The sequence below is a fragment of the Eulemur rufifrons genome, chromosome 7 (assembly GCF_041146395.1).
Source record: "Eulemur rufifrons isolate Redbay chromosome 7, OSU_ERuf_1, whole genome shotgun sequence".
NCBI lineage: Eukaryota > Metazoa > Chordata > Mammalia > Primates > Lemuridae > Eulemur > Eulemur rufifrons.
In genome coordinates this window covers 2,200,610-2,220,482 of record NC_090989.1, presented here as the reverse complement: position 1 = coordinate 2,220,482, position 19,873 = coordinate 2,200,610, and the positions used below count along the sequence as shown (strand labels likewise).

General features: G+C 61.5%; 1 protein-coding gene across 1 annotated transcript; it reads right to left on the bottom strand.

The window, feature by feature from the left end:
- Positions 1–4,277: 4,277 nt before the first annotated feature.
- On the bottom strand, positions 4,278–16,768 carry DNMT3L (DNA methyltransferase 3 like). The gene is made up of 12 exons (XM_069476704.1): positions 16,534–16,768; positions 16,265–16,435; positions 15,922–15,966; positions 15,225–15,304; positions 15,029–15,141; positions 14,140–14,311; positions 12,825–12,912; positions 11,830–11,918; positions 10,376–10,451; positions 9,702–9,841; positions 6,292–6,377; positions 4,278–4,443 (listed from the first exon to the last, which is right to left on the bottom strand). Exons 1-12 carry the CDS (start codon positions 16,766–16,768, stop codon positions 4,278–4,280), a joined length of 1,461 nt encoding a protein of 486 aa, XP_069332805.1.
- Positions 16,769–19,873: the final 3,105 nt, after the last annotated feature.

The window sequence follows — 19,873 nt, the reverse complement described above, 5'->3', positions numbered from 1 at the left end:
CCTCCACCGCACGTGCCAGGCAGGGTGGGAGATTGGGAGGGGGCGGCTTCGCCACCCTCCCTTCTAGCTGGGAAGCCGTCCAGAGCCAGAAATGTGTCCAGGCCTGAATACTTGCTCTTCTGCCTGGTGCATGGGGGTGGCGGGCAGGCTCAGACCCATCAGGGCCGGAGGGGCTCAGGACGTTGGTGGCCAAGGTTCTTCTCCCCCTGGGTTGGCAGCAGCTGGCAGAGGACCGTGTCACCTCTGCTGTCTGGCTGGCAAGCCAGCTCAGCCCCCAACTCTGGGCCTGTCGCTGGGCCCTGGGCCTGTGCTGCACTGGCGCTGACACCTGGGTCACCAGCTCCAGCCTGCAGAGCCCAGCTGACACCCCCTCCATCAGCAGCGTTGGGCATCGAGGAGGGGCGGGTCCCAGATACAGCCTGGGGGGTGCTGGAAGAATGGGGGACAGCTGGGGACCCAGAGAGGAGAAGGGAGGTGCCACGGCCCTCAGTACCAGGCCCGGGCGCCGCCCGTGAGGTCGAGGGGCTAACGCAGCAGAGCTGGCTGGTGCTGTGGGTGGGGACAGGGACAGGGATCCCAAGAGCCAAGTGCTGCTGTCAGGTTCACCCCAGAGGGGGGCCTCGGGGGCCTCTAGGCGGAGCAGTGGCAAGGAATGCAGCCCGGCAAAGGGGGCCATTCTGGGGCCTGGGGCAGCTGTGGGGGAGGGCAGCCATGAGGAGGGGGCACCCAGCCAGCCCGGGAACCTCAGGACAGTGGTGAGTGCACCGTGGGGTTCAAGTCTCAGCCCTGCCCCGGGAGCTGTGTGACACCAGGCCAGTACCTAGGCCGCCTGCGTTTCCCAGCTGTGAGTGGGACAGTTTTGACGCCCTCCTCACAGAGCAGTGAGGAGGTGATCTTTGTAAGCGAATGCATGGTTAGTACAAGTTATGAGGACCGAACTGTGATCTTTGCCCCAAAAATTCCTTTCTTTGGGGGCCTGATGAGTCACGCCTACAAATGATAAAATCTCAGTTGACAGGTGTTTAGGACTTGGTTTACCTCCCACCCTGACTCCGGTAGAGCATCAGATGAAGGACAGAAGACCCTTATCTTAGCTCAAGCATCCCTTTCCTCTGACCCCTGGTCTTAGGACAAAGCCTAGCTCTTTCAGCCAGTTGTCTACTAAAGAGTCCCTAAGCCCACCTGTGACCTGTGAGCCCCCACTTCGAGGTAGCCCACCTTTTCAGGCCAAACCAATATATGCTCCCACGTATTGATTTATGACTACCTGTAACCCGTCTCCCTGAAATGTATAAAACCAAACCGTAACCCAGCCACAGACAGTCCACTTGCTCAAGGCTTCTTGGGCGTGGCTCTGGGTCATGATCCTCAAATCTGGCTCAGAATAAACCTCCTTAAAATTATTTTACAGAGTTTGTCTTGTTTCCCGTTGACAGTGAATACACACCACCCCAGCACACGGGTTGGAGACACACGGTGGGTTTTAAGATAAATGAAGAAGCATTGATAGAAAACCCCTCGGGAGCTTTCCTGCAGTCGAGAGACAGTTTTAGCTTTCCCGCCTTGAGGACGACTGTTTCTTAGGCAGCGGGCTATGCTTTCGTCCTGCGGGTGTGGAGACAGAGGCCATCCGGGAGAGTGTGTGGGGCCGCCTGGGACCAGGTGGGAACTGTCTCTGTGCAAACTGGAGATTCAAAGCGCTCGGCATGAGACACGGACACTCGGAGACCCAGCCTGCCCTGCTCAGCGGTTTCAGAGACGCTGGGCCTTCTCACGGGGCGTCTTGCCTGCCGTGGGACTCTGTCTTCGTGCACCTGGAGGCCACGGGCCTCTCGGGGTTGTGCCTTTGACCTCAGGCTCGGTGGATACTTGGAGCTAGATCCCTGGCCTGAGGAAGCAGATCTTTTCATTAGCGTTCGCAGTCACGCGTCACCGAACGACAGGGACGTGTTCTGAGAAGCGTACTCACCTCCACGTAGGTGGCGTGGCCGGCTCCGCACCCAGGCCGTGGGAGGGCCCGTTGCTCCGAGGCTATGAAACCGTGATCCTGCTGAACACTGCAGGCGATTGTAACGCAACGGCAAGGATTTGTACTAACACACGTCTAGTCACAGAAAAGCTGGAGGGACAATGCGGCATTATAATCTCACGGGATCACTGTCCTGTGCGCTTCTTGACCAAAGCGACCCATGACTGTGTGTTTCCTGCTGCTGTAACTAATTACCACAAATGTGGTGCTTAAAGCGGCGGCACTCTGTTCTCTCTGGGGCCTGGAGGCCGGGGCTGGGAACCTGTGCTTCCTCCGGAGGCTCCAGGGCAGGGGCCTACCTGCCACCTCCAGCTCCCACGGCCCACGTGGCCCTGGGCCTGTGCCTCCCAGCCTCTGCCTCCCAGCCACGTGGCCTCTCCGTGTGGTCGCCTGGCTCTGCCTCCCTCTTCTGAGGCCCTTTGTGACGACAGGGCCCCGGTAGGATCCAGGGTGCTCTCCCCTCTCTATTTAATCCCATCAGCAAAGTCCTTTTATGTCCTATAAGGCGACATTCACGGGCTCTGGGGATCAGGACATGGGCACCTTTTGGGGGGTCATTATTCAGCTGACCACAGAGGATCACTAAGCGGGGTACTGTGGGTAGCATTTGGATACTTGGAGACTCTCTGGGGACGTGGACCGTTCTGTCTGTACGCTGGGGAGAGCAGGGGAGAGGCAGGCGCAGCTGGGGTGGCCGGAAGCCTATCCTGCGGGCCCCGGGCGCCCCGAGCAGTCTGGTGCCCCGGGGTGGGACAGCACACTCAGCCCGCTCGCCCGCCCGCCTGGAGCCTTTGCCCGCCGGCCTGGCAGCACGGGCTGATCTGCGCTGGATGCCCTCTCTCTGCTTCCTGCTCTGTGTTTTCTGTGGCTTTTGTAACCCCAGTGTCATTACAGAGCTTGCTACGTTGGCCCCTGGACGTGAGGCCTGTGTTGTCAGATGCAGCCCTGTTTTCTAAAGACAGAAGAGGCCTCCGGTCATATTAACCCAAGTGAAGACTTCTATTCTACTTCAAGGTATTTTCAAAAATTCTTCAAAAGGTCCAATTTTTTTTCTTTTTTTTTTTTTGAGACAGAGTCTCACTCTGTTGCCCAGGCTAGAGTGCCGTGGCGTCAGCCTAGCTCACAGCAACCTCAAACTCCTGGGCTCAAGTGATCCTCCTGCCTCAGCCTCCCTGGGACTACAGGCATGCGCCATCATGCCCGGCTAATTTTTTCTATATATAATTTTTAGTTGGCCAGCTAATTTCTTTCCATTTTTTTAGTAGAGACGGGGGGTCTCGCTCTTGCTCAGGCTGGTCTCGAACTCCTGACCTCAAACAATCCTCCCGCCTTGGCCTCCTAGAGTGCTAGGATTACAGGCGTGAGCCACCACGCCCGGCCAAAAGGTCCAATTTTAACCCCATCTTGCTTCCACAAAGCATTTTACCTGATGGTCCCAGCACTGACCCCAAAGGTCCCTGGTTGCAGAGCCCAGGACTGTTGGCGTCTAGATCCTGCGGGGCTGTGTGGCTGGGTGGGCAGCGCCCTGGAGGACACCCTACTCGGATCTGAAGCCCGCGGGAGGCGGTGCTTTCTGGTGGGCTCACGCTCACTCAACGCCACGGCCGGGAGCCGGAAGGACCCTGCTTCCCAGGAGCCACTCGTCGGGGTCAGGAGGGCCACGGGGTTCCGTGCTCTGCAAGCAGACCAGCCTGGGCCTCCGCGCCGTCTGTGCAGCTCGCCGTGGCTCGCCAGGTTTCGTGTGCACACTTTGCACAGGTTGGGGGTCTCGCGGCGCTACGATCGGAGTGAGCGGTTAGCATCCAAGCACACGGTGGCGAAGGCCCCAGCCACACGTGCACAGGGAACGTGCACCACGAGCGCCTATAAAACGCCCCCCGGTCGTCATCCTCCCCACACCCCCAAGCCCTACGGCCTGAAGGAAAGGCCGAGCCCACCTAAAAAACACCAGAACGTGACCAGTAACTGGCTTATAACGAATATATTTTTCACTTCTCCACTGGAGCACAGAAGTGCTTTTGGGAACAACACGCACGAAACACGGCGCCTTGCCGGGCCCACGGGCCAGCGTGGCGGGGGACCCGGCGGCTCAGAACGGAACAGGAGACGGGTCTGTAGTGACCACAAGACACCCAAAGTTAAGCAAGCAAATAAAATGATAATCCGAAGAGGAAAAAGCAGACAATGTAAGGAAAGTTGTCTTTGTTCTAGGAAAAGTCAGTCTCTTTTTCACAGCACAGTGACTCATTTACAAAGAGGAAGTGAGCTCTGGTGAAAAATACTTGAAATATTCTCTTAGGGGGAGAAAGCAGTTCTTCACCAGCTGGGCGGGCGTCCGGCGGGGCAGCCTCGCCCTCTGCCTGTCCTGAGCCAGCAGGGACAGCTCCTCTTCAGAGACGGGGCCCGAGTGCTTGCTGCCGAGGACAGAGGAGGCCCCTTACCCACCTCAGCGCCCACCGCGGGGGCCGGAGGGCTCATGGCGCGGGGGGGTGGAGGGAGCCGCCTGGCCTCGCCCGTCCCGGGGGGCCCAAGGTCGACCCCCCAGGAGCCCAGGTGGAAGGACAGGCAGGTCCTGGGCAGCAGGGGACAGCCGACCCCTACACCCCACACCCCTCAGGAGGCTGGGGTGACAGGCAGGGTCTCCCAGGACCAGACCCTGGGCCCCACCCGGCGGGTCCCACATTCAGTGTGAGGTGCAAGACTCGGGGCCCTCCCGGGCAGCTCCCGCAGAGGAAGGTCGGCCAAACCCCCCTCCCCTGTCGAGTGTCCCCAGGAAATCCCAGCACAACACAGAGCCCAGGGCTGAGGTCGTCCAGAGCGCGGCGGCCCTGGTGGGGGAGGGCAGGGGACAGGGGCTTTGCAGGTGTGGTGCCCGACACCCTTCGTGTTCCCAGGCACCCACTGGCGTCCGGGAACATCTCTCCATTTGCTTTAGGGTGAAGACTACGAATGCGGTGCCAGACACACAGTGCCCCGCTCCCCAGCACTGTCCCTGCACCCCCCGGGCAGTGTGGGGCTGTCCTTGACTGTCCCGGGATGACGGTGGCTGCCTGCCAATTATCTTGGCAAAATGATTTCTACTTTAGTGAGTGTGTCTGTGGCTCCCCTGTTAAGACACACACACACCTGGAAGGGAAAGCCATGGGAACGAGCTGCCAGCTTCCTCCTGGGACCCAGGTGACTCCAGGGTTGTCGTCTGGGTGCATCCAGCCCTCAGCGCCCTGTGGGGAGCTCTCAGGGGACAGTGGGCAGGAGCCCCCCAGGGCCTGTGGGCCCCACTCAGAAAGGGGCTGGGCCCAGGAGGAAGGAGCTGTCGTCCCAGGCAAACCTGGCAGGTGTCCCCAGGTGTGACCAACTCTAGGGTGACAGCCAGAGAGGAGGAGAGGTGCCTTTTACGGAGCAGCTCTCTGTGCCTGGGTTGGGCTGTGCCGCCACGTAAGGACGTCTAAGTTGTGCTATTGTTACTACTTCTCGGCCGAGCGGCCGCCCCGAGGAGCCTGCTGGGGTCAGGTGCTGGTGAGGGGTGGGGCGGACGAGGGAGGCCTTCGAGATTGCTGAAAAGCAGATGTTCTGGAAAAGCACTTTGCCCAGCTCCACCCAAATGCAAATCTTGGGAGTCCAGGGCAGGGGACCCGCAGGCAGCCTTTGCAGGTGCCAGACTATAGGACCCTGCCACAGCTGCACACTGGGAAAATGCTGGAACTGGGGAGCTGAGTGGGCAGAAGCTTCCAGAAACTCAGTCTCAGGCAGGAGACGTGACTTGGCTGTCCCAGAAAGTGCACTCTGCCTTTGCTCACGAGTGGGCGTGACCGGCGCCGCCCGGGTGGGTGCAGGAGTGAGGGGACAGGCCCGTCTGCTCAGGGCTCAAGGTCTGGGGACAGCCGGTCCCCGAGAACACGCTCGGTGAGCACGCGCCTTCATGGGAACACGCCTGCAGGGGCAGGCCGTGGGCGGCCGGGCGTGGTGGGTTTCAGGGACCTGACGAAGGTTGGTGCAGCCCTGGCGTGCACTGTGGGGCGTGTGGGTGAGTGAGCACGTGTCCGGGACGAGGGACACTGCAGGGTCCTGAGAGGAGACCCCAGAAGCGCTAGGGCAGGGCTGGCGAGGGGCCCGGGGCAGAAGGGGGCCTTCCCGAGCTGCAGGGTCTACAGGGCGCTCGGCGGCCCGGCCGTGCCCCGGGTGGACAGCCCCCGCTTCCTCTGCCCACCTCCTGGGGACCCCGGTTCTGGGTCCGTGTCCCTCCCGGCCTGCCCAGGACATACCTCCTCACGGCCGGGATGTTGGACCACACTCGCGCGGCGTCCTGGAGGGCTCTGCCGCACACGTCCTGGATGGTCACGGGCTCCATCTGAGGGGCGGGAGGTTTGGCTGTGGACACGGGACCGGGACAGTAGCTGCCACCCTCGGGGCCCGTGGGCCTCGGCCCCCGTCTGGCTCTGGGACGGCCAGCAGACCTTCCGGGCCACCGCAGGGATTGCCCTCAGTGGCAGGGACTACACGCCACGCGCCTTTTTCTTATAAATCACCTTAGGAGGAAAAAAGCTGATTTGCTACTTTAAACCTTTTGACTGCCAGATCCTTCACCCTACAGGCCAAGCGGCCCCGAGACGGCCCAGCCCTGCGTCGGGGCTGCGTCCTGCTGCGGACACAGAAGCCCTTGGTTTGGGTCGAGGGGTGTGTGTCTCAGGTAGACGAAGCCCTCCCGGCAGAACAGGGCTTTCGAAAGTGGGACACGTCACCCCGCTGGTCAGGGGCCAGGCCGCTGCCTCCAACCCTGGGTCGCCGTCTCTCCAGAAGCCCCGGAAGGAAAGGAGGGGGGGATGTGGGGGCAGGCGCTGAACCATCTGCTGCTGGGCAGGGGGGCTGAGGAGAGAGGCCACCGGTCCCCGAACCTGCCATTGGTGGCCTTGAGGCCACCTCCCTGGACACATCAGCCCCCTGCGCCCAGACACCTCGAGGGGGCGGCTGGACAGGGACAGACTCACCCCACAGCCGTCCAGCCCAGAACCACGACACAGGCCCACCCTCGTCGGCCACGTCTCTGTCGGCCGCCACAGGAGCCAGGCGCCACGGCAGGCGAGTTTACGAAAACACGGGGAGTTTCCTTTTCTGCCCCTCCCGATTTGGGACCAGGTGATTCTGACCTAGCAGACTGCACAGCGCCATCAGGCGCCAGCGTCTCTGCCGTCCTCTACGATGGTCGGTAACGGGAGCCGGGCTTGTCGACCCCACGATTACTGATCAGCAGGTCTTCAACACACAGTGCCACTCGCAAACCTGACCCCCCCGCCCCCCCGCCACGTGGCATCATGTCTGCGTTTAAAAATTCCCAGATTCCCTAGTCAGGTGACATAACCACAAAAACAGAAGAGAATTATGAAAAGAATTTTTAAAGCTTTAAGTGGATTATATTCTAGGAAAACGTAATTTACCAAAACTAACCCCAGAAAAGACAGACAATCTCGGTAGGTCAGTTTCTGGAGAAGAGCCACTTGGATTTTTAAAACAACAGCAGCAACAGCCAACCCAGACAGTTTCACAGGAGAAATCACCAATTTTTCAAATATTTTTCGGAAGCAACTGTAACACTGACACCGAAACCAGACGAAGCTCGCGCGTCGCAGCAGCTCCCTGCCGGCCCTTCGGCACGCGGCGGGGGACGTCCCGCACCACGCGCGGCTCCACAGACAGCAGCAGGTTAGACACGGCGACCCACCACTGGGGGACTCTTTCCAGGAATGCAGGGGTGGGTCAGTACTAGGAAGTCGATTAGAAAATCCTTTCTTAGTAACAGCTCTAAAGAGGAAAATTCCCTAATGTCTCCATAGATACTGAAAAGAACATTTGACAAAATCCAACAACCATTCTTGATAAAAACGCTCTGAAAAGTAGGACTCAATGGAAACCTCCCGCCATGGTGAGACGTACCATGTGGTGACCCACCTCAGCCTCAGAGCCCGCCTCGGCCTCGCCGGGGACCGCTGGCAACCCGGAGTCAGGACCAGCCTGATGTCACTGTCACTGCCGGGACCCGACACCACCCTGGAGGTACCCACCACACAGAGACAAGGGAAGGGACTCCGGGCACAGAGCTGCTTGCTAGTATCTGTTCAAATGCACAGCAAGTCTAGCTGAGTCCGCCGAGAACTCCTGCACCCAGGAGGGAACGCAGCAAGGCGGCGAGGGCCGGCTCCGCGTGCAGAGACAGGAGTCTCGTGGACACGTCCCAGATCAGCTGGACGGCGAAATGGGCCAGGCCACCTGCCGTACGAGGACACAGAAAGGTACATCCTCGTGGAACAAACGTCACAGGAAGGGCAGGTGAGAGCTCGCGCACGTCCCGCCGGGAGGGGAGGGGAGGGACGTGGCACCTCATCCCCCGCCCCGTGCGGATGTGGACGGGGACAGCCCCGACGGAGGCCACTGGGGGGTGTCTGTGAAACCCCAATACAGTCACCCTCGACCCGAAACCTCGCTCTGGAGTTTATCACACAGTGCCCCGCGCGGCTGCTTGTAAGAGCAAGGCCAGGAGGCGACCCTGCTCCCCACCCAGAGGGGGTTAAATGCGTTTCCATGTCCCTGCAAACGGAGACTCAGCAGACAATAGAACAAAACACTCAACAAATTACAAAAAAGATGAGCAAGCACTCTGTGCTGGAAGGATTTCCAAGGTGATTTAAGTGACAAACCAGCAGCTGCGATTTTCAGATTTTCAGAAAGATCCCCGCAGGAGGAGGGCGACGCTGGGAGGCCAGGAGACTCTGCACTGTTCATTTTAAAACATTCTTTAAAAGCTTGAGCGCGTGAACGTGGGGGACATGTCCTGCAGGAGGGAGCACCCGGCCTGGCCAGGGGCCACCCTACAGGGGGTGGGGGTGGCTGGCAAGGTCCCGGGGGGTCTACAGCCCCTCAGAGCTCGCGCTTTGGTGCCCCGGCCCTTCTGCCCGCACCCAAGTGGCCGAATCTGCTCTGTGGCAAGCCCAGGCCCAACACCACGCCCCTCCCGCCCGCGTGGCTCACTCTCCAGCCGCTCCGTGGAACCCGGCACGCTCGAGCCCTGACCCCGCCTGGGCCCCAGCGACGGTGCCGGCCCTCAGGCCCTCGCCCTCCCTGCGCCCAGTGGGCAGGTCCCGCTGGCGGTGACCCTCTCTGGGACCCGAGAGAGTGATGACTTCCTCCTCCTGGGCCTCATCCTGTGGCCGAGACTTTGCCACACCATGGACACGCCTGGAACAGCCCTGGGATCAGTCACTGAGCTCACACGTGGCTGCTCCTGTGATCAGGATCTGAAGCGTGGAAAGCGAAGCAAGGCTGGGCCGCAGCGGGGGTGTGTGGCGTGTTCACACATGCAGGTGTGTGTGCTGTGAGCACGAGTGCGTGCCGGGTGACTGGGTGTGCACTGCGAGGGCAGGCGGGAGGAGGAGGGACTCCCGGTGGGCACGTTCTGAGAGCACAGGAGTGCTGTGCAGTGGGCTCCTCCTCTGAGGCCGTCCTGGGGGGCCTGTGTCCCAAGAGGCCATGATCCGTGCCTCAGTTGCACGGCGGCCCTCATGGGCCCTGCACACGCCTGGCAGCCAGAGGCCTCAGGGAGCCAGAGCCTGGGGTGTCAGGGGAGCCCCACGCCAAGAGCTCCCGAGCGTGGGCTGGAGGGCCCCCCCGGCCCCGCACGCACCTCCAGGAATCGAACCGCCGCGGCCACGTCTTCCTGGGTCAGCACCAGGTTGTCCACGAACATCCAGAAGAAGGGCCTCGGGCTGCCCAGCAGGGGCCTCGCGTACTGCAGGAGCCGGCAGAACTGGAACAGGTACCAGCCTGGGCAGGAGGGCAGGGCTGAGGACCTGGGGGTCCACCTGTCCCCTCGTCTGCCCCCCAGCAGCAACGGAGCCCCCAAGGGCGCAGGGCTCCCTGTGCCAGGGCCCCAGGGCGTGCACCCCCGACCTGCCCCACACAGCAGCGAGAGGGAAGGAGCCCACGGGCACGGCTGCAGCAGGGACAGCACCTGCCGGGCAGAACCCCAGAGCACCGAGCCCCCCACAGTGGCTCCTGCCGTCGGGCGCCGGCAGCGGTGGGAGGGAGGACTGGAGGGCGCAAGGAAGCCTTCAGGGCGATGGGCCTCTGTGGTGGGCGCATGGTGGGTGTTTACGTCAATTACACACTTCGAATGTGGACAATTTACAGTGTCAGTGGTGCCTCAGTAAAGCTGCTTTTAACAATGCAAACAACTGTAGGCTCCGCTCTGCGTGCGGGGGCTCGGGTGGCGGGGGCAGGGAGAGAAGAGAGGACGGGCTGGGGACACACTGCCGCGTAACCAGAGCCCAGCGCAGCCCTTTCCTCCAAGCGTCTCACCGGGAGGATGGCAGCAGGGGTCGCCCAGAGGAGGCGTCGCGCCGTACAGGAGATCGAACGGGCCCCATTCTTCCACCTGTGGACACGGGCATGCCGGGGACGTTTCCGTCTTCATGGGAGAGGCAAATGTCCCCTCCGATCGGGAGACCAGGGGCAGCTCACCTGGAGCTACCTGACGCGGTGGAGCCCACCCAGCCCTCGGGGCCCCGAGGCCACCAGTCAGGGCCAATCCTCACTCACCCCGGCCCTCGGGGACCCACGTGGAGCCCGTGGCTGGGGCCGCACGCAGGGTCCCCAAGCACGGAGGTGACTGCGCGTTGTCGGGGATCATACAAGGTGTGGCAGCCTGCTGGCAGCTGGGAGCTACCGTGAGGGTGGGACATTCCCCGCTGGACCTAAATGACCCGACATAACGTCAGTGACCAGTCGCTCCGCGGCCGAGCTGGAGGAAGACGAAACACAGCCGCCCAAGGCCCTGCCTGAACACAGCGGGGATGCTCGCAACCACAGAAGTGACCCAGGCCTCTTCTCTGGGGTGACATGAGGGACACTGACTTCGTTAACAATGATGACTCAAGCCCTGTGTCGTCCTCCTTAAATAAAAATTAACAAGCTAACTAAAGCATCAGATGGCCACCTTCTGCCAGCACCTGTTCCAGGCAGCCCCCTGCCTCCTGGGACCCTCCTCCAGCCCCTTGACGACGGCCGGATGCTACAGTCAGCCCCAGACCCCTGTGGTCCCTCTGGCACGTTGTCCCTGCCGCGGCGAGTGAACAAGCCTGACTCTGGCTGCAGGTGGCCCCGGGCCTGGGCTTTGTCAGGGAAAGAGGGGGTGAGCGTGGCCGGTGGTCCCAGCACATACTAAAGTCGTGCACGCGGAAGGCTGCTCCGGCTTATTCCCGGGCTTGAGCACCCGTGGTCAGAGTGGCCGGGGAGGAGGAGGAGGAGGAGGAGGAGGAGTCAGAGCAAAAGTGGGATTCTAGCCGCCAGGAAGGGAACGCAGGCCCAGAACTGCGTCACCTCCTTGCAGGGCGTGTGGATGTCTTTAAGCAACTGCAGCTGTTCGGTTGAGGACGGCATCTTTGTTTCAGAGGGTGGAGTCGGTTTGAGCCCCCGCTGGGCAGCGCCTGTCACTGGGGAGCAAGCTGGCCGCTGGGATTTCCAGATGGGGGACGGGGCGTTTGGCCGGTGAGTCTGCTCTGGGCTCTGGGCAGTGCAGGGACCACCGACATCCGCTGCGGGGGTGCAGCAGCCTGCGCAGCTGGGGGCCCACTGGCCTGGCCAGAGGCCCGGAGCTGTGCAGTGTGCAGGCCGCCCCTCCCCGCCCACCGACACGCCCCTCCTCTCTGGCACCCCCCCACCCCCACCCCGCTGCGAGGCGTCTGCCCCACACCCAGCCACCTCTGGACACCCGCTGTCCTCCGGCGGCATCCGGCAGACACAGCAGTACTCACATCCCTCCTCACGACATCCGTGACGTCGTCCAGGTGCTTCAGCCTCCCGGGGCCAGAGCCGTTCTCCAAAAACCCCAGACTCGTCAGCTCTGGGTGGGGACGAGAGGGCACGGAGGGCTGATGTGGACTGGCCCTCCAGGGAATCAAAAAGGCTGATGACAGATCAGGAGACTTTCCCGTCACTAACGAGCAACCTCATCTTTCCAAGGACACGCGGGAGGATGAAGCTAAACAAACAAGCCTCACTATTTTTTTTTTTTTTTTTTTGAGATGGAGTCTCGCTCTGTTGCCCGGGCTGGAGTGCCGTGGCGTCAGCCTAGCTCACAGCAACCTCAAACGCCTGGCCTCAAGCAATGCTCTTGCCTCAGCCTCCCGAGTAGCTGGGACTACAGGCGTGCGCCACCATGCCCGGCTAATCTTTTCTATATATTTTTTAGTTGTCCAGATAATTTCTTTCTATTTTTAGTAGAGACGGGGTCTTGCTCTTGCTCAGGCTGGTCTCAAACTCCTGAGCTCAAACAATCTGCCCGCCTCGGCCTCCCAGAGTGCCAGAGTTACAGGCATGAGCCACTGTGCCCGGCCATGAGTACTGTTTTAAGAAAGTCAAGCAATTTGTTGCGAAACCAGGCATTTCTGGGTTGTGACGTCACCCGCCGAGTCAGGAAGTCCGCGGGCAGCGGGGTCCACGCTGACGGAGCCCAGCGGGTGGGGGCCGTGGCGGAGGCCTCGTGCTGTGCGTCTCAGCCTCCTGCTCCGCAACGCGGCAGGGGCACGAGGTCCCCTACGGCCGTTCTGAGGACTCCATCGAGCACTTGGCAGGGTGTTCCGAGGGGACCAGAGACTGGGAGTGTGTCCATGGACGGGTCTGTGTGTGCTGGGCCCGGGAGACAGGGTGTGATCCCCAAAGGCACCTGCAGGTGCGGCCGGGCGGGCCCAGGGCTCAGGTGTGTGCAGGTGTCTTCCTGTGTGAGTCTTCGCGGCCTCACCACACCCACCTCTTTTAATGTCCCCGAAGAGGGACAGCACTCGCACTGGCTCTCTCTTCCACACGGGCACGGTTTGGTACATCTCAAGCGGACTCTCCTGTTTGTTTAAAGAAACAGAAGTTGTGCCGGCTACTTGGTTACAGAGCTCTTGAGCTAACACTAAAATTCTTCCTGATACAGCATTCTCCCTGGATGAACAGAGACTCACCTGAGGCCCACCTGAGACTCACCTGAGACACACCTGAGGCTCACCTGAGACTCACCTGAGACACACCTGAGGCTCACCTGAGACTCACCTGCTGAGGCCTGGCGGCCTGTCCTGACTAGTGCTGTGCCCCACGAAGGCCAGCTCTATCTGACCCCGGCCATGTGCAGCAAAAAGACGGCGGCGGGCGGGGGGAAGGTCCTAACTTTAAAGGAGGACAGTGCCATCCCGACAGGAGACACTCGCCCCTCGTCCCCACGTCCCTGCCCTCCAGCAGCCCCATCCACCCTTTGTGGGCTGGGAACATCTGAAAGCTGCCTGACATCCCTGGGAGGGACCCTGCTGCCCCCTGTCTGCCGCCCATGACCTGGGCACCAAGAGACGCCCCCAGAGCCCAGCACAGAGGGGCCCCGCTGAGGACAAAGGACATGGGGTATCTACACCCCGTCAGTCGTGTGGGCCGGGGACACACCTGGCCCTCCCATCCCTCAGGACTCCAGGCCAGAGAGCCAGGGCTAGTTCATCTGTAGCATGAGCACCCCAAGGTCCCCTGCCCCTGGGCGGTCGCACTCGGGGGTGCCTGGCTGACAGCAAACACGGATGGATGATCAGGCACCAGGCCTGGCGGGGAGCTGCCTAAGGGGGGCCCTAGGCAGAGCCGCAGCCACACAAGCAAGCAGAGGGGACCAGAGCCCAGCAAGGCTGCGCACGGCAGCCGGGAGGATGCGGGAGGTGCCTGACCCGCTCCGGCTCCACGCAGGGGCAGCTCTGGTGGCTCCTGGCCTTGGCCCCCGAGGGCCGGCGTCGGCCACGACGCTCGAGCATGTGCTCCCCAGCGCTGGACTGCGGGGCGCGCTGAGGACGCCCAGCCAGCCTTTCCGGGCCCTCTCCTACCCGCTACAAGCGCCTCGTTCCCAGGCGTGTAAGGAATAAACTGCCACGCCACGGTGGTCGTCTGGGCGCGACTGCTATTAAATCAGACAGTGAGGAAGTGCTGGCTCAGGAGCCTGGGACTTCATCGGGCATCAGAGCGACAAGCGCTTTGCAGCCGGCACCAGAGGAGAACTCCCAGAGCAGGGCCCGCTGCGGCTGGGTGCTGCCCGCCCGGCCGGCCCTTACCGACTCGCGGTCGCAGAAGGCCTTCAGCCCTGCGCGCCACTTGCGCCGGCGCTGCAGCAGCCCACTGCGGGAGAAGGGCAGGCACAGGAAGCACACCCAGTTGCTCATGGCGTGAACCTTCTCCGACGTCCCCGGGCAGACCAGGCTATCGACACACTCGAAACAGTAGCATCTGGAGTCAGACAGAAAACCACGGTGATGAAACAACAGTCCCCTGGCACGGGGGGACCAGCGGGGCAGAGGTAGGCCTGCGCCTTGCTCTGGAGTGAACAAGAGAAGCCACCCGGCGCTCGTCTGAGACACGAATGGCCCTGTCCCTGTCCGCGTCTGCGAGGCATGGCCGGGAGGCAAGGCTGCACCCTGGGCAACCGGGACACGTCCTTCTTAGTGACCCAGAGGACAGGAGTTGAGGCAGAAAACAGTGACTTGGGTTTCTGGGCAGCAACAGATTTCAAAGAAGCTCCTAAGCGCCCGAATTCTAGGCCCCGCACACACAGGTTAAGGACGCCAGCAAGACCAACGCAGCCAGCTGGGGAGAGAGTTTGAGGCGGGGGGAGCTGTAGGCACAAGGGTGGTCCGGGGGGCTGAGGGGGGCCCTATGGAGGGTGGTGAGCAAGGACAGAGGGACCAACACGCCTTGGGCAGCCCCGAGGGGCGGGGTTTCCTTCACTCCAATACATGATGATCCTCATGTAGCAACAGCGTCTCAGCGACACTAACGCAGAAAACAGAAACCACAGATGCAAATCTTGACACCCCACCCCACAGGAAGGCTCTACGCCAAATGGAGTATTGGACAGCTTGGGAGGAAAAGCCCCACACTCCGCAGGAGCCGCCGGGAAGGACGGTGCTTCCTTGGCCCCGTCCTCCGCAGGGCCCCCAGCCTCACCGGGTGCAGTCGGGGTTTTCGCAGATGAGCAGCGTCTCCCCCGAGCAGCAGATGGAGCAGTAGGACTGGTACCCGTCGTCATCGTACAGGAAGAGGGTGTCCAGGAACTTGTCCTTGGTAAGGAGCAGAGTGACGCTGTTTTGCGTCCTCCCTTCTCCACGGTGGTGAGGCCGTCACGCCTCGCTTCCCTGCTTACCTTACACGGAGCACACATTCCCCCCTCAAACAGAGGGTGCTGCGTGTGAACCTGGAAGCTTCCACAGCAGAGGCAGATGTCTAAAGTGAACATCCAAGGTGCCATCAGACAGAGCAAAGACTGAGGAACACATTTAACAGAGGAGGGCAAGGACTGTGCATTGAAAACTGCAAAACACGGTTGAGGAAAGTAAAGAAGATCTAGTGAGATGGGAAGATATCCCATGTTCATGGATCGGAAGACTTAATAATGTTAGAATAACCAGACTCTCCTGATGGACCTACAGATCCAGCAAAATTCCAGCTGGCTTTTCTTGCAGGAGTGGACGAGCTGATCCTAAAATCCACACGGGATCACCCGGCATCCAGGACAGGCGAATCCACAGGGAAAGAAAGTGGATGGCTGGCTGCCCCGGGAAGGCAGAGGGAGGCAAGGAGGGAGGAATCCCCAGCGACTGCTAAGGGATGTGGGTTTTCTTTCTGGGGTGACGAAACGTTCTAAAGTGAGATGGTGATGGCTGTTGCACAACTCTGTGAACATACGAGATGACGTTGAACTGCGGACTTTAAACCAAGCTGTGGGGGCCTGGGGTGGGGAGGGGACGCATGTGGGCACCCACGGCTTCCGCTGCCTTCCTCCAGAACGACTGGGCCTTGCCGAAGCAGGCCTGGTGGCGGGTGAGTGTGCAAACACTCACCTTCTATGCTTCTCTGGTTCACCCGGACTTCATATGCAATGAGATCTGGAAAAGAGGGTAAGAAGCAGCCCCTTCCTTCCTCCTCCCACCTTCTCATTTAAATAGGGCCAAGAAGTGAGCCTCACGCATTTATCTTCTGAAGTCTCAGGAGCCTGAGGGCCCCACCCTGCCTCCCCCACCTGATCCTGGTGTGTTAAACATCCGGGCCTGGGGAGGCTCTAGGACTCCTGCCCCTGCCAGGCCTCTGAATGACTTGAATATTCCAGAAGCCCAGAACTCCTGACACTGCCCCGCCTGGGGCCAGCACCCCAAAAGACCAGCCCAGTAAGTAGACGAGCCTCACCTCTGCCCTGCCCAGGTGACGGTGGGGACGACAGCTCGCTGGAGCCCACCAGGATCACATCCCCGCCCGGCTCAGCCTCTAGGTCTAGGACTGGGGCAGCCACCAGGCCACGGAAACCATGCAGGGACACAGGACGTGGGACACGCACAGGCAGAAGTGAGAGAGCCAGTTCTCAGCCTCTGCCAGGCAGGCCCGGCGCAGGCCCCACAGTGACACCCACCACCCCAACCCAAAGAGGAGGTGCAGGGAGAGCCGCAGTGAGGGCCCACTCTGAGGGGCTGGGGGTCCCCTGTGGCGAGCCCGTCCCTTGCCCCGGACTGCCACGGTGTCTGACCGCAAGGCCGTCTCCATGGCAGCCCTGCCTCCCTCTGCGCCCTGGCCCCAGCGGGGAAGAAAGGACTCACGGGTCTCGCTGGGCGGGTGGCCGGCGGGGTCCTGGTCAGGGTCGGGGCGCCAGCTGTCCAGGGTCTCCAGGCTCGGGGTGCGGGAGGAGGAGAGGGCCATGGAACCAGGACAGTGAGGAAAAGGGGCAGTGGAAGGACCCCGCGGAGGCGGGGGCTGGGGGGCCCTAGGGTGGGGCGGAGTCTGGGCTAGAAGCGGGGGCGGCAGGGGCGGTGGGGCAGGGGAGACCCTCAGAGGGACCTGAGTGGGGGGTCAGGGGCTCCTGCGGACCTTGGCGGTGGGGGCTGAGCGGGAATTAGCGAGCCCTCAGGGGGGCGGGGCTCAGAGCTCCCGAGCGGAGCGGTGGGGAGCGGTGGGGTGCAGAGGACGTCGCCCCAGGGCTGAGAGGTGGGGTGGGCGGGGCGCTCAGGGGCGGGGCTTGGAGAGCTCAGTGGGGGCTGGGGGTTCAGGGCAGATGGGGGAGATGAGAGGTGGGGGGGCCTTGCGGTGGGGGTGGGCGGGGCTCGGGAGCTCAGGGGACAGCCTGCTCAACGCGGGCCAGCTCATGGAAACAGGAGGGAATCTGAGAACCTGCCACAGCCCAGCGGGCAGAGGCAGCGCGGCCTGAGGTCAGCGGGCTCCAGACGCGTGGGGGACAGGGAGGGCGGTCGGGGGAAGGGAGGCCTGGTTCCCAGTGCAGGTGACAGCAGGCAGCACGCTGGGCGGTCAGGGCAGCCAGAGCCTCGCTGAGGCAGGGCGCAGGTCCGCCGGCCGGCTGGGCTACGGGACGTCTGCACCGGCTTCTTGACGGTTCTGTGACTAAAACTATTCTAAAGTTTTCTTTTTAATGAAAAAATGTGGAGGGCAGAAAATACTGACGATGACAGTGAAATCATTCAAGCTGTCTCGTTTTCTCCCCTTGCTCCCTTTAGCTTTGCTTTTTAAGGAGAAACGGCCACGAGGGACCAGGTGCAGCCGCCCCTCCGTCCCCGACCCCAGGACCACCCCGACCCTGCTCCTGCCAGCGGAGGTGGAAAGGGGGTCCAGGGACCTGTTCCGCCTCTGAGGAAGGGACAGTTTTCTAACTGCTCGACCTTTGCTGCAGGGATGGATGTCCTGGTGGGCAGGGAGTTCCTGGCCCTGGAGAAGTTTCCGGAAGGTTCCACCCAGGGTGGATGGACAAGGCACTGCTGGGTCAGACAGGAGGCACCTCGGGGTCCCTGCGCACCGCACTGCGGCTGGGCCTCTTGGTGGCCAGCTTTGTCCCCAAGGCCACCAGGATCAGACCCTGAGATGAGCCGGCAGCTCTGCGGGGTGGGGTGGGAAGCCTGTGCGGGTGGAGAAACTTTCTCACACGGAGATTAGGATATGAAAGTACAGAATTAATTTTATCTTTTAGAAGGAGAGAGAGAGTCGGAGAGGAAAGGGAAATAAAGGGAAAGGGGGTTTGGGTGGCGCGGCAGAGAAGGAGGCCCTGTGCGCCCAGAAAAGGGAAGGGTGGGGCGTGGGGGCAGTGGCCGCAGTGTCCATGGGGACAGGAGAGGGGACAGAGCAGCGAGTGTGTCAGTGGGAACAGAGCGGTGGAGTCATTAGCAGCAGCCGGAGGACAGGTTGTCCGTCTGGCCGGTTTTCTCTGCTCCTGCAGACGCAGTTGTCTCCGAAATGGAGTTGGGCTCGTCGCTGGGGATGTCGTCTGGCCCCTGGGACAGGGCTTGGGGCAGGAAGCTCCTCAGGACTCCGAAACGAGGCTACGAAACAGATTGAAGGCAGGGAGCTGCCGAGTGGAGAGACAGGTTTACCTTCCTCTCTGTCATGCTCAGCTGTTGTGAAAACGGAACCACCGGGTGCCTGTCACCTAGGGAGGGGGCAGAGAGCTCACATTTCTGTCATTTCGCTGGCAAGACTGACCGTCCTTTCATGCGGGCCACTGGCGCTGCGCACAGGGGCACCTCTGGCCTCACCCGCAGACGCCCCAGGAAGCCCTGAGACCCCACACATGGGGTCTGGGGACGTGGGGGGGGCAGGCCCTAAAGCCTCCCAGGAGCTGGCAGACCACAGTCCTCGAGGACTCGCTGACGCTCCCTGCTGCAGGCCGGGGACACCGCGCAGGCAGGGGCCAGGCTGCAGCTGCGACCCTGGGTCTCAGGGCTTCACCAACAGAGGCTGATGCCCCGCCCCTCTTCCTGACCACCATGGCCGCGGGGCACCCGTGGGGCAGGCTGAGGGCGTGGTCACAGCAGGGGACGGGGGCCTGGCAGCCCCTTCACCTTCCGGGGGCCAAACTGAGTCACATGGCCTGACTGTGGGGGAGTGGTGATGCTGCCAGACGTTTGCTGGGTGAATGAATAAATGGGTGACAAGCATTCATTCTTCTTGGGAAGACAAAGGCTGTGGGAGCTGGCAGTGACCTGAGTCCCTGTGTGGCCTGACCCCAAGAGGACCACAGGTGACCTGGGGCCGAGGGGCCTCAGACACTTCTCCATCCCCTGCAGCCAGACCTGCAGCTCTTAGAGCCACAGATGGAGCTGGGGCCTCAATGTGGAGAAGGGAAAAGGCTGCTCCTGCCGGCTGCCTGGGCTGCCTGGCGCTCCCGGTGCTCATGGGCTCCGAGTGCCGGCCTCCGCCAAGCCACTCGCGACCGTGACACAACAAGTGAAGAAAAGGACCGCTTCCACGACAGGCGCGGTGGCTCACGCCTGTTGTCCCGGCTACTCAGGTTGCTCAGATGTGAGGATCGCTTGAGCCCAGGAGTTTAAGACCAGACTGGGCAATATAGTGAGACCCTGTCTTAAAAAAAAACCACTTCCAAATGGTGTCTTCCACAGACAAAACCAAGGTCATGGAGCCACCCATAAAAAATGACCCAACATCCCCCTCTCCTGGCTGAAATGGGGACTGCCGCATCTTCCCTGCTCCCGGGTGCGGCTCCTTAGACACCCATCAAAGCACTGCGGCCTGCCCAGCACAGCCCAATCCAGAGCTGCCGCGGCGAGCATGGTCTCCCACACACCGCCGGAGGTTTTGCAGCTTTGCGTCGCCGTCTCTGAGAATGCTGCAGCGATGTATCTGCTTGCTGCTTTGAGCGACCTGCAACTTCCCCCAAACCGACTTAGGCAGAAGTTACTTCCTTTATGGGGCGTGTATAAATGTGATCTACAAATTGTGTCCTGAGAAACACCAGTCTTCTTATCTGGGTTACACATTTTCGTAGCTCACTATTCAAAAGTT

Bases quoted from the DNA above. Each gene is read 5' to 3' on its own strand.
- DNMT3L (XM_069476704.1), bottom strand. From the start codon at position 16,768: ATGGCCCTCTCCTCCTCCCGCACCCCGAGCCTGGAGACCCTGGACAGC. The intron at 15,967-16,264 runs GTGAGGCTCGTC...CCTCTTTTCCAG, and splicing joins GTCACCTGGGCAGGGCAGAG to ATCTCATTGCATATGAAGTC. The intron at 10,452-11,829 runs GTGAGTACTGCT...CCGTGTCCACAG, and splicing joins CGGATGTCGTGAGGAGGGAT to GTGGAAGAATGGGGCCCGTT.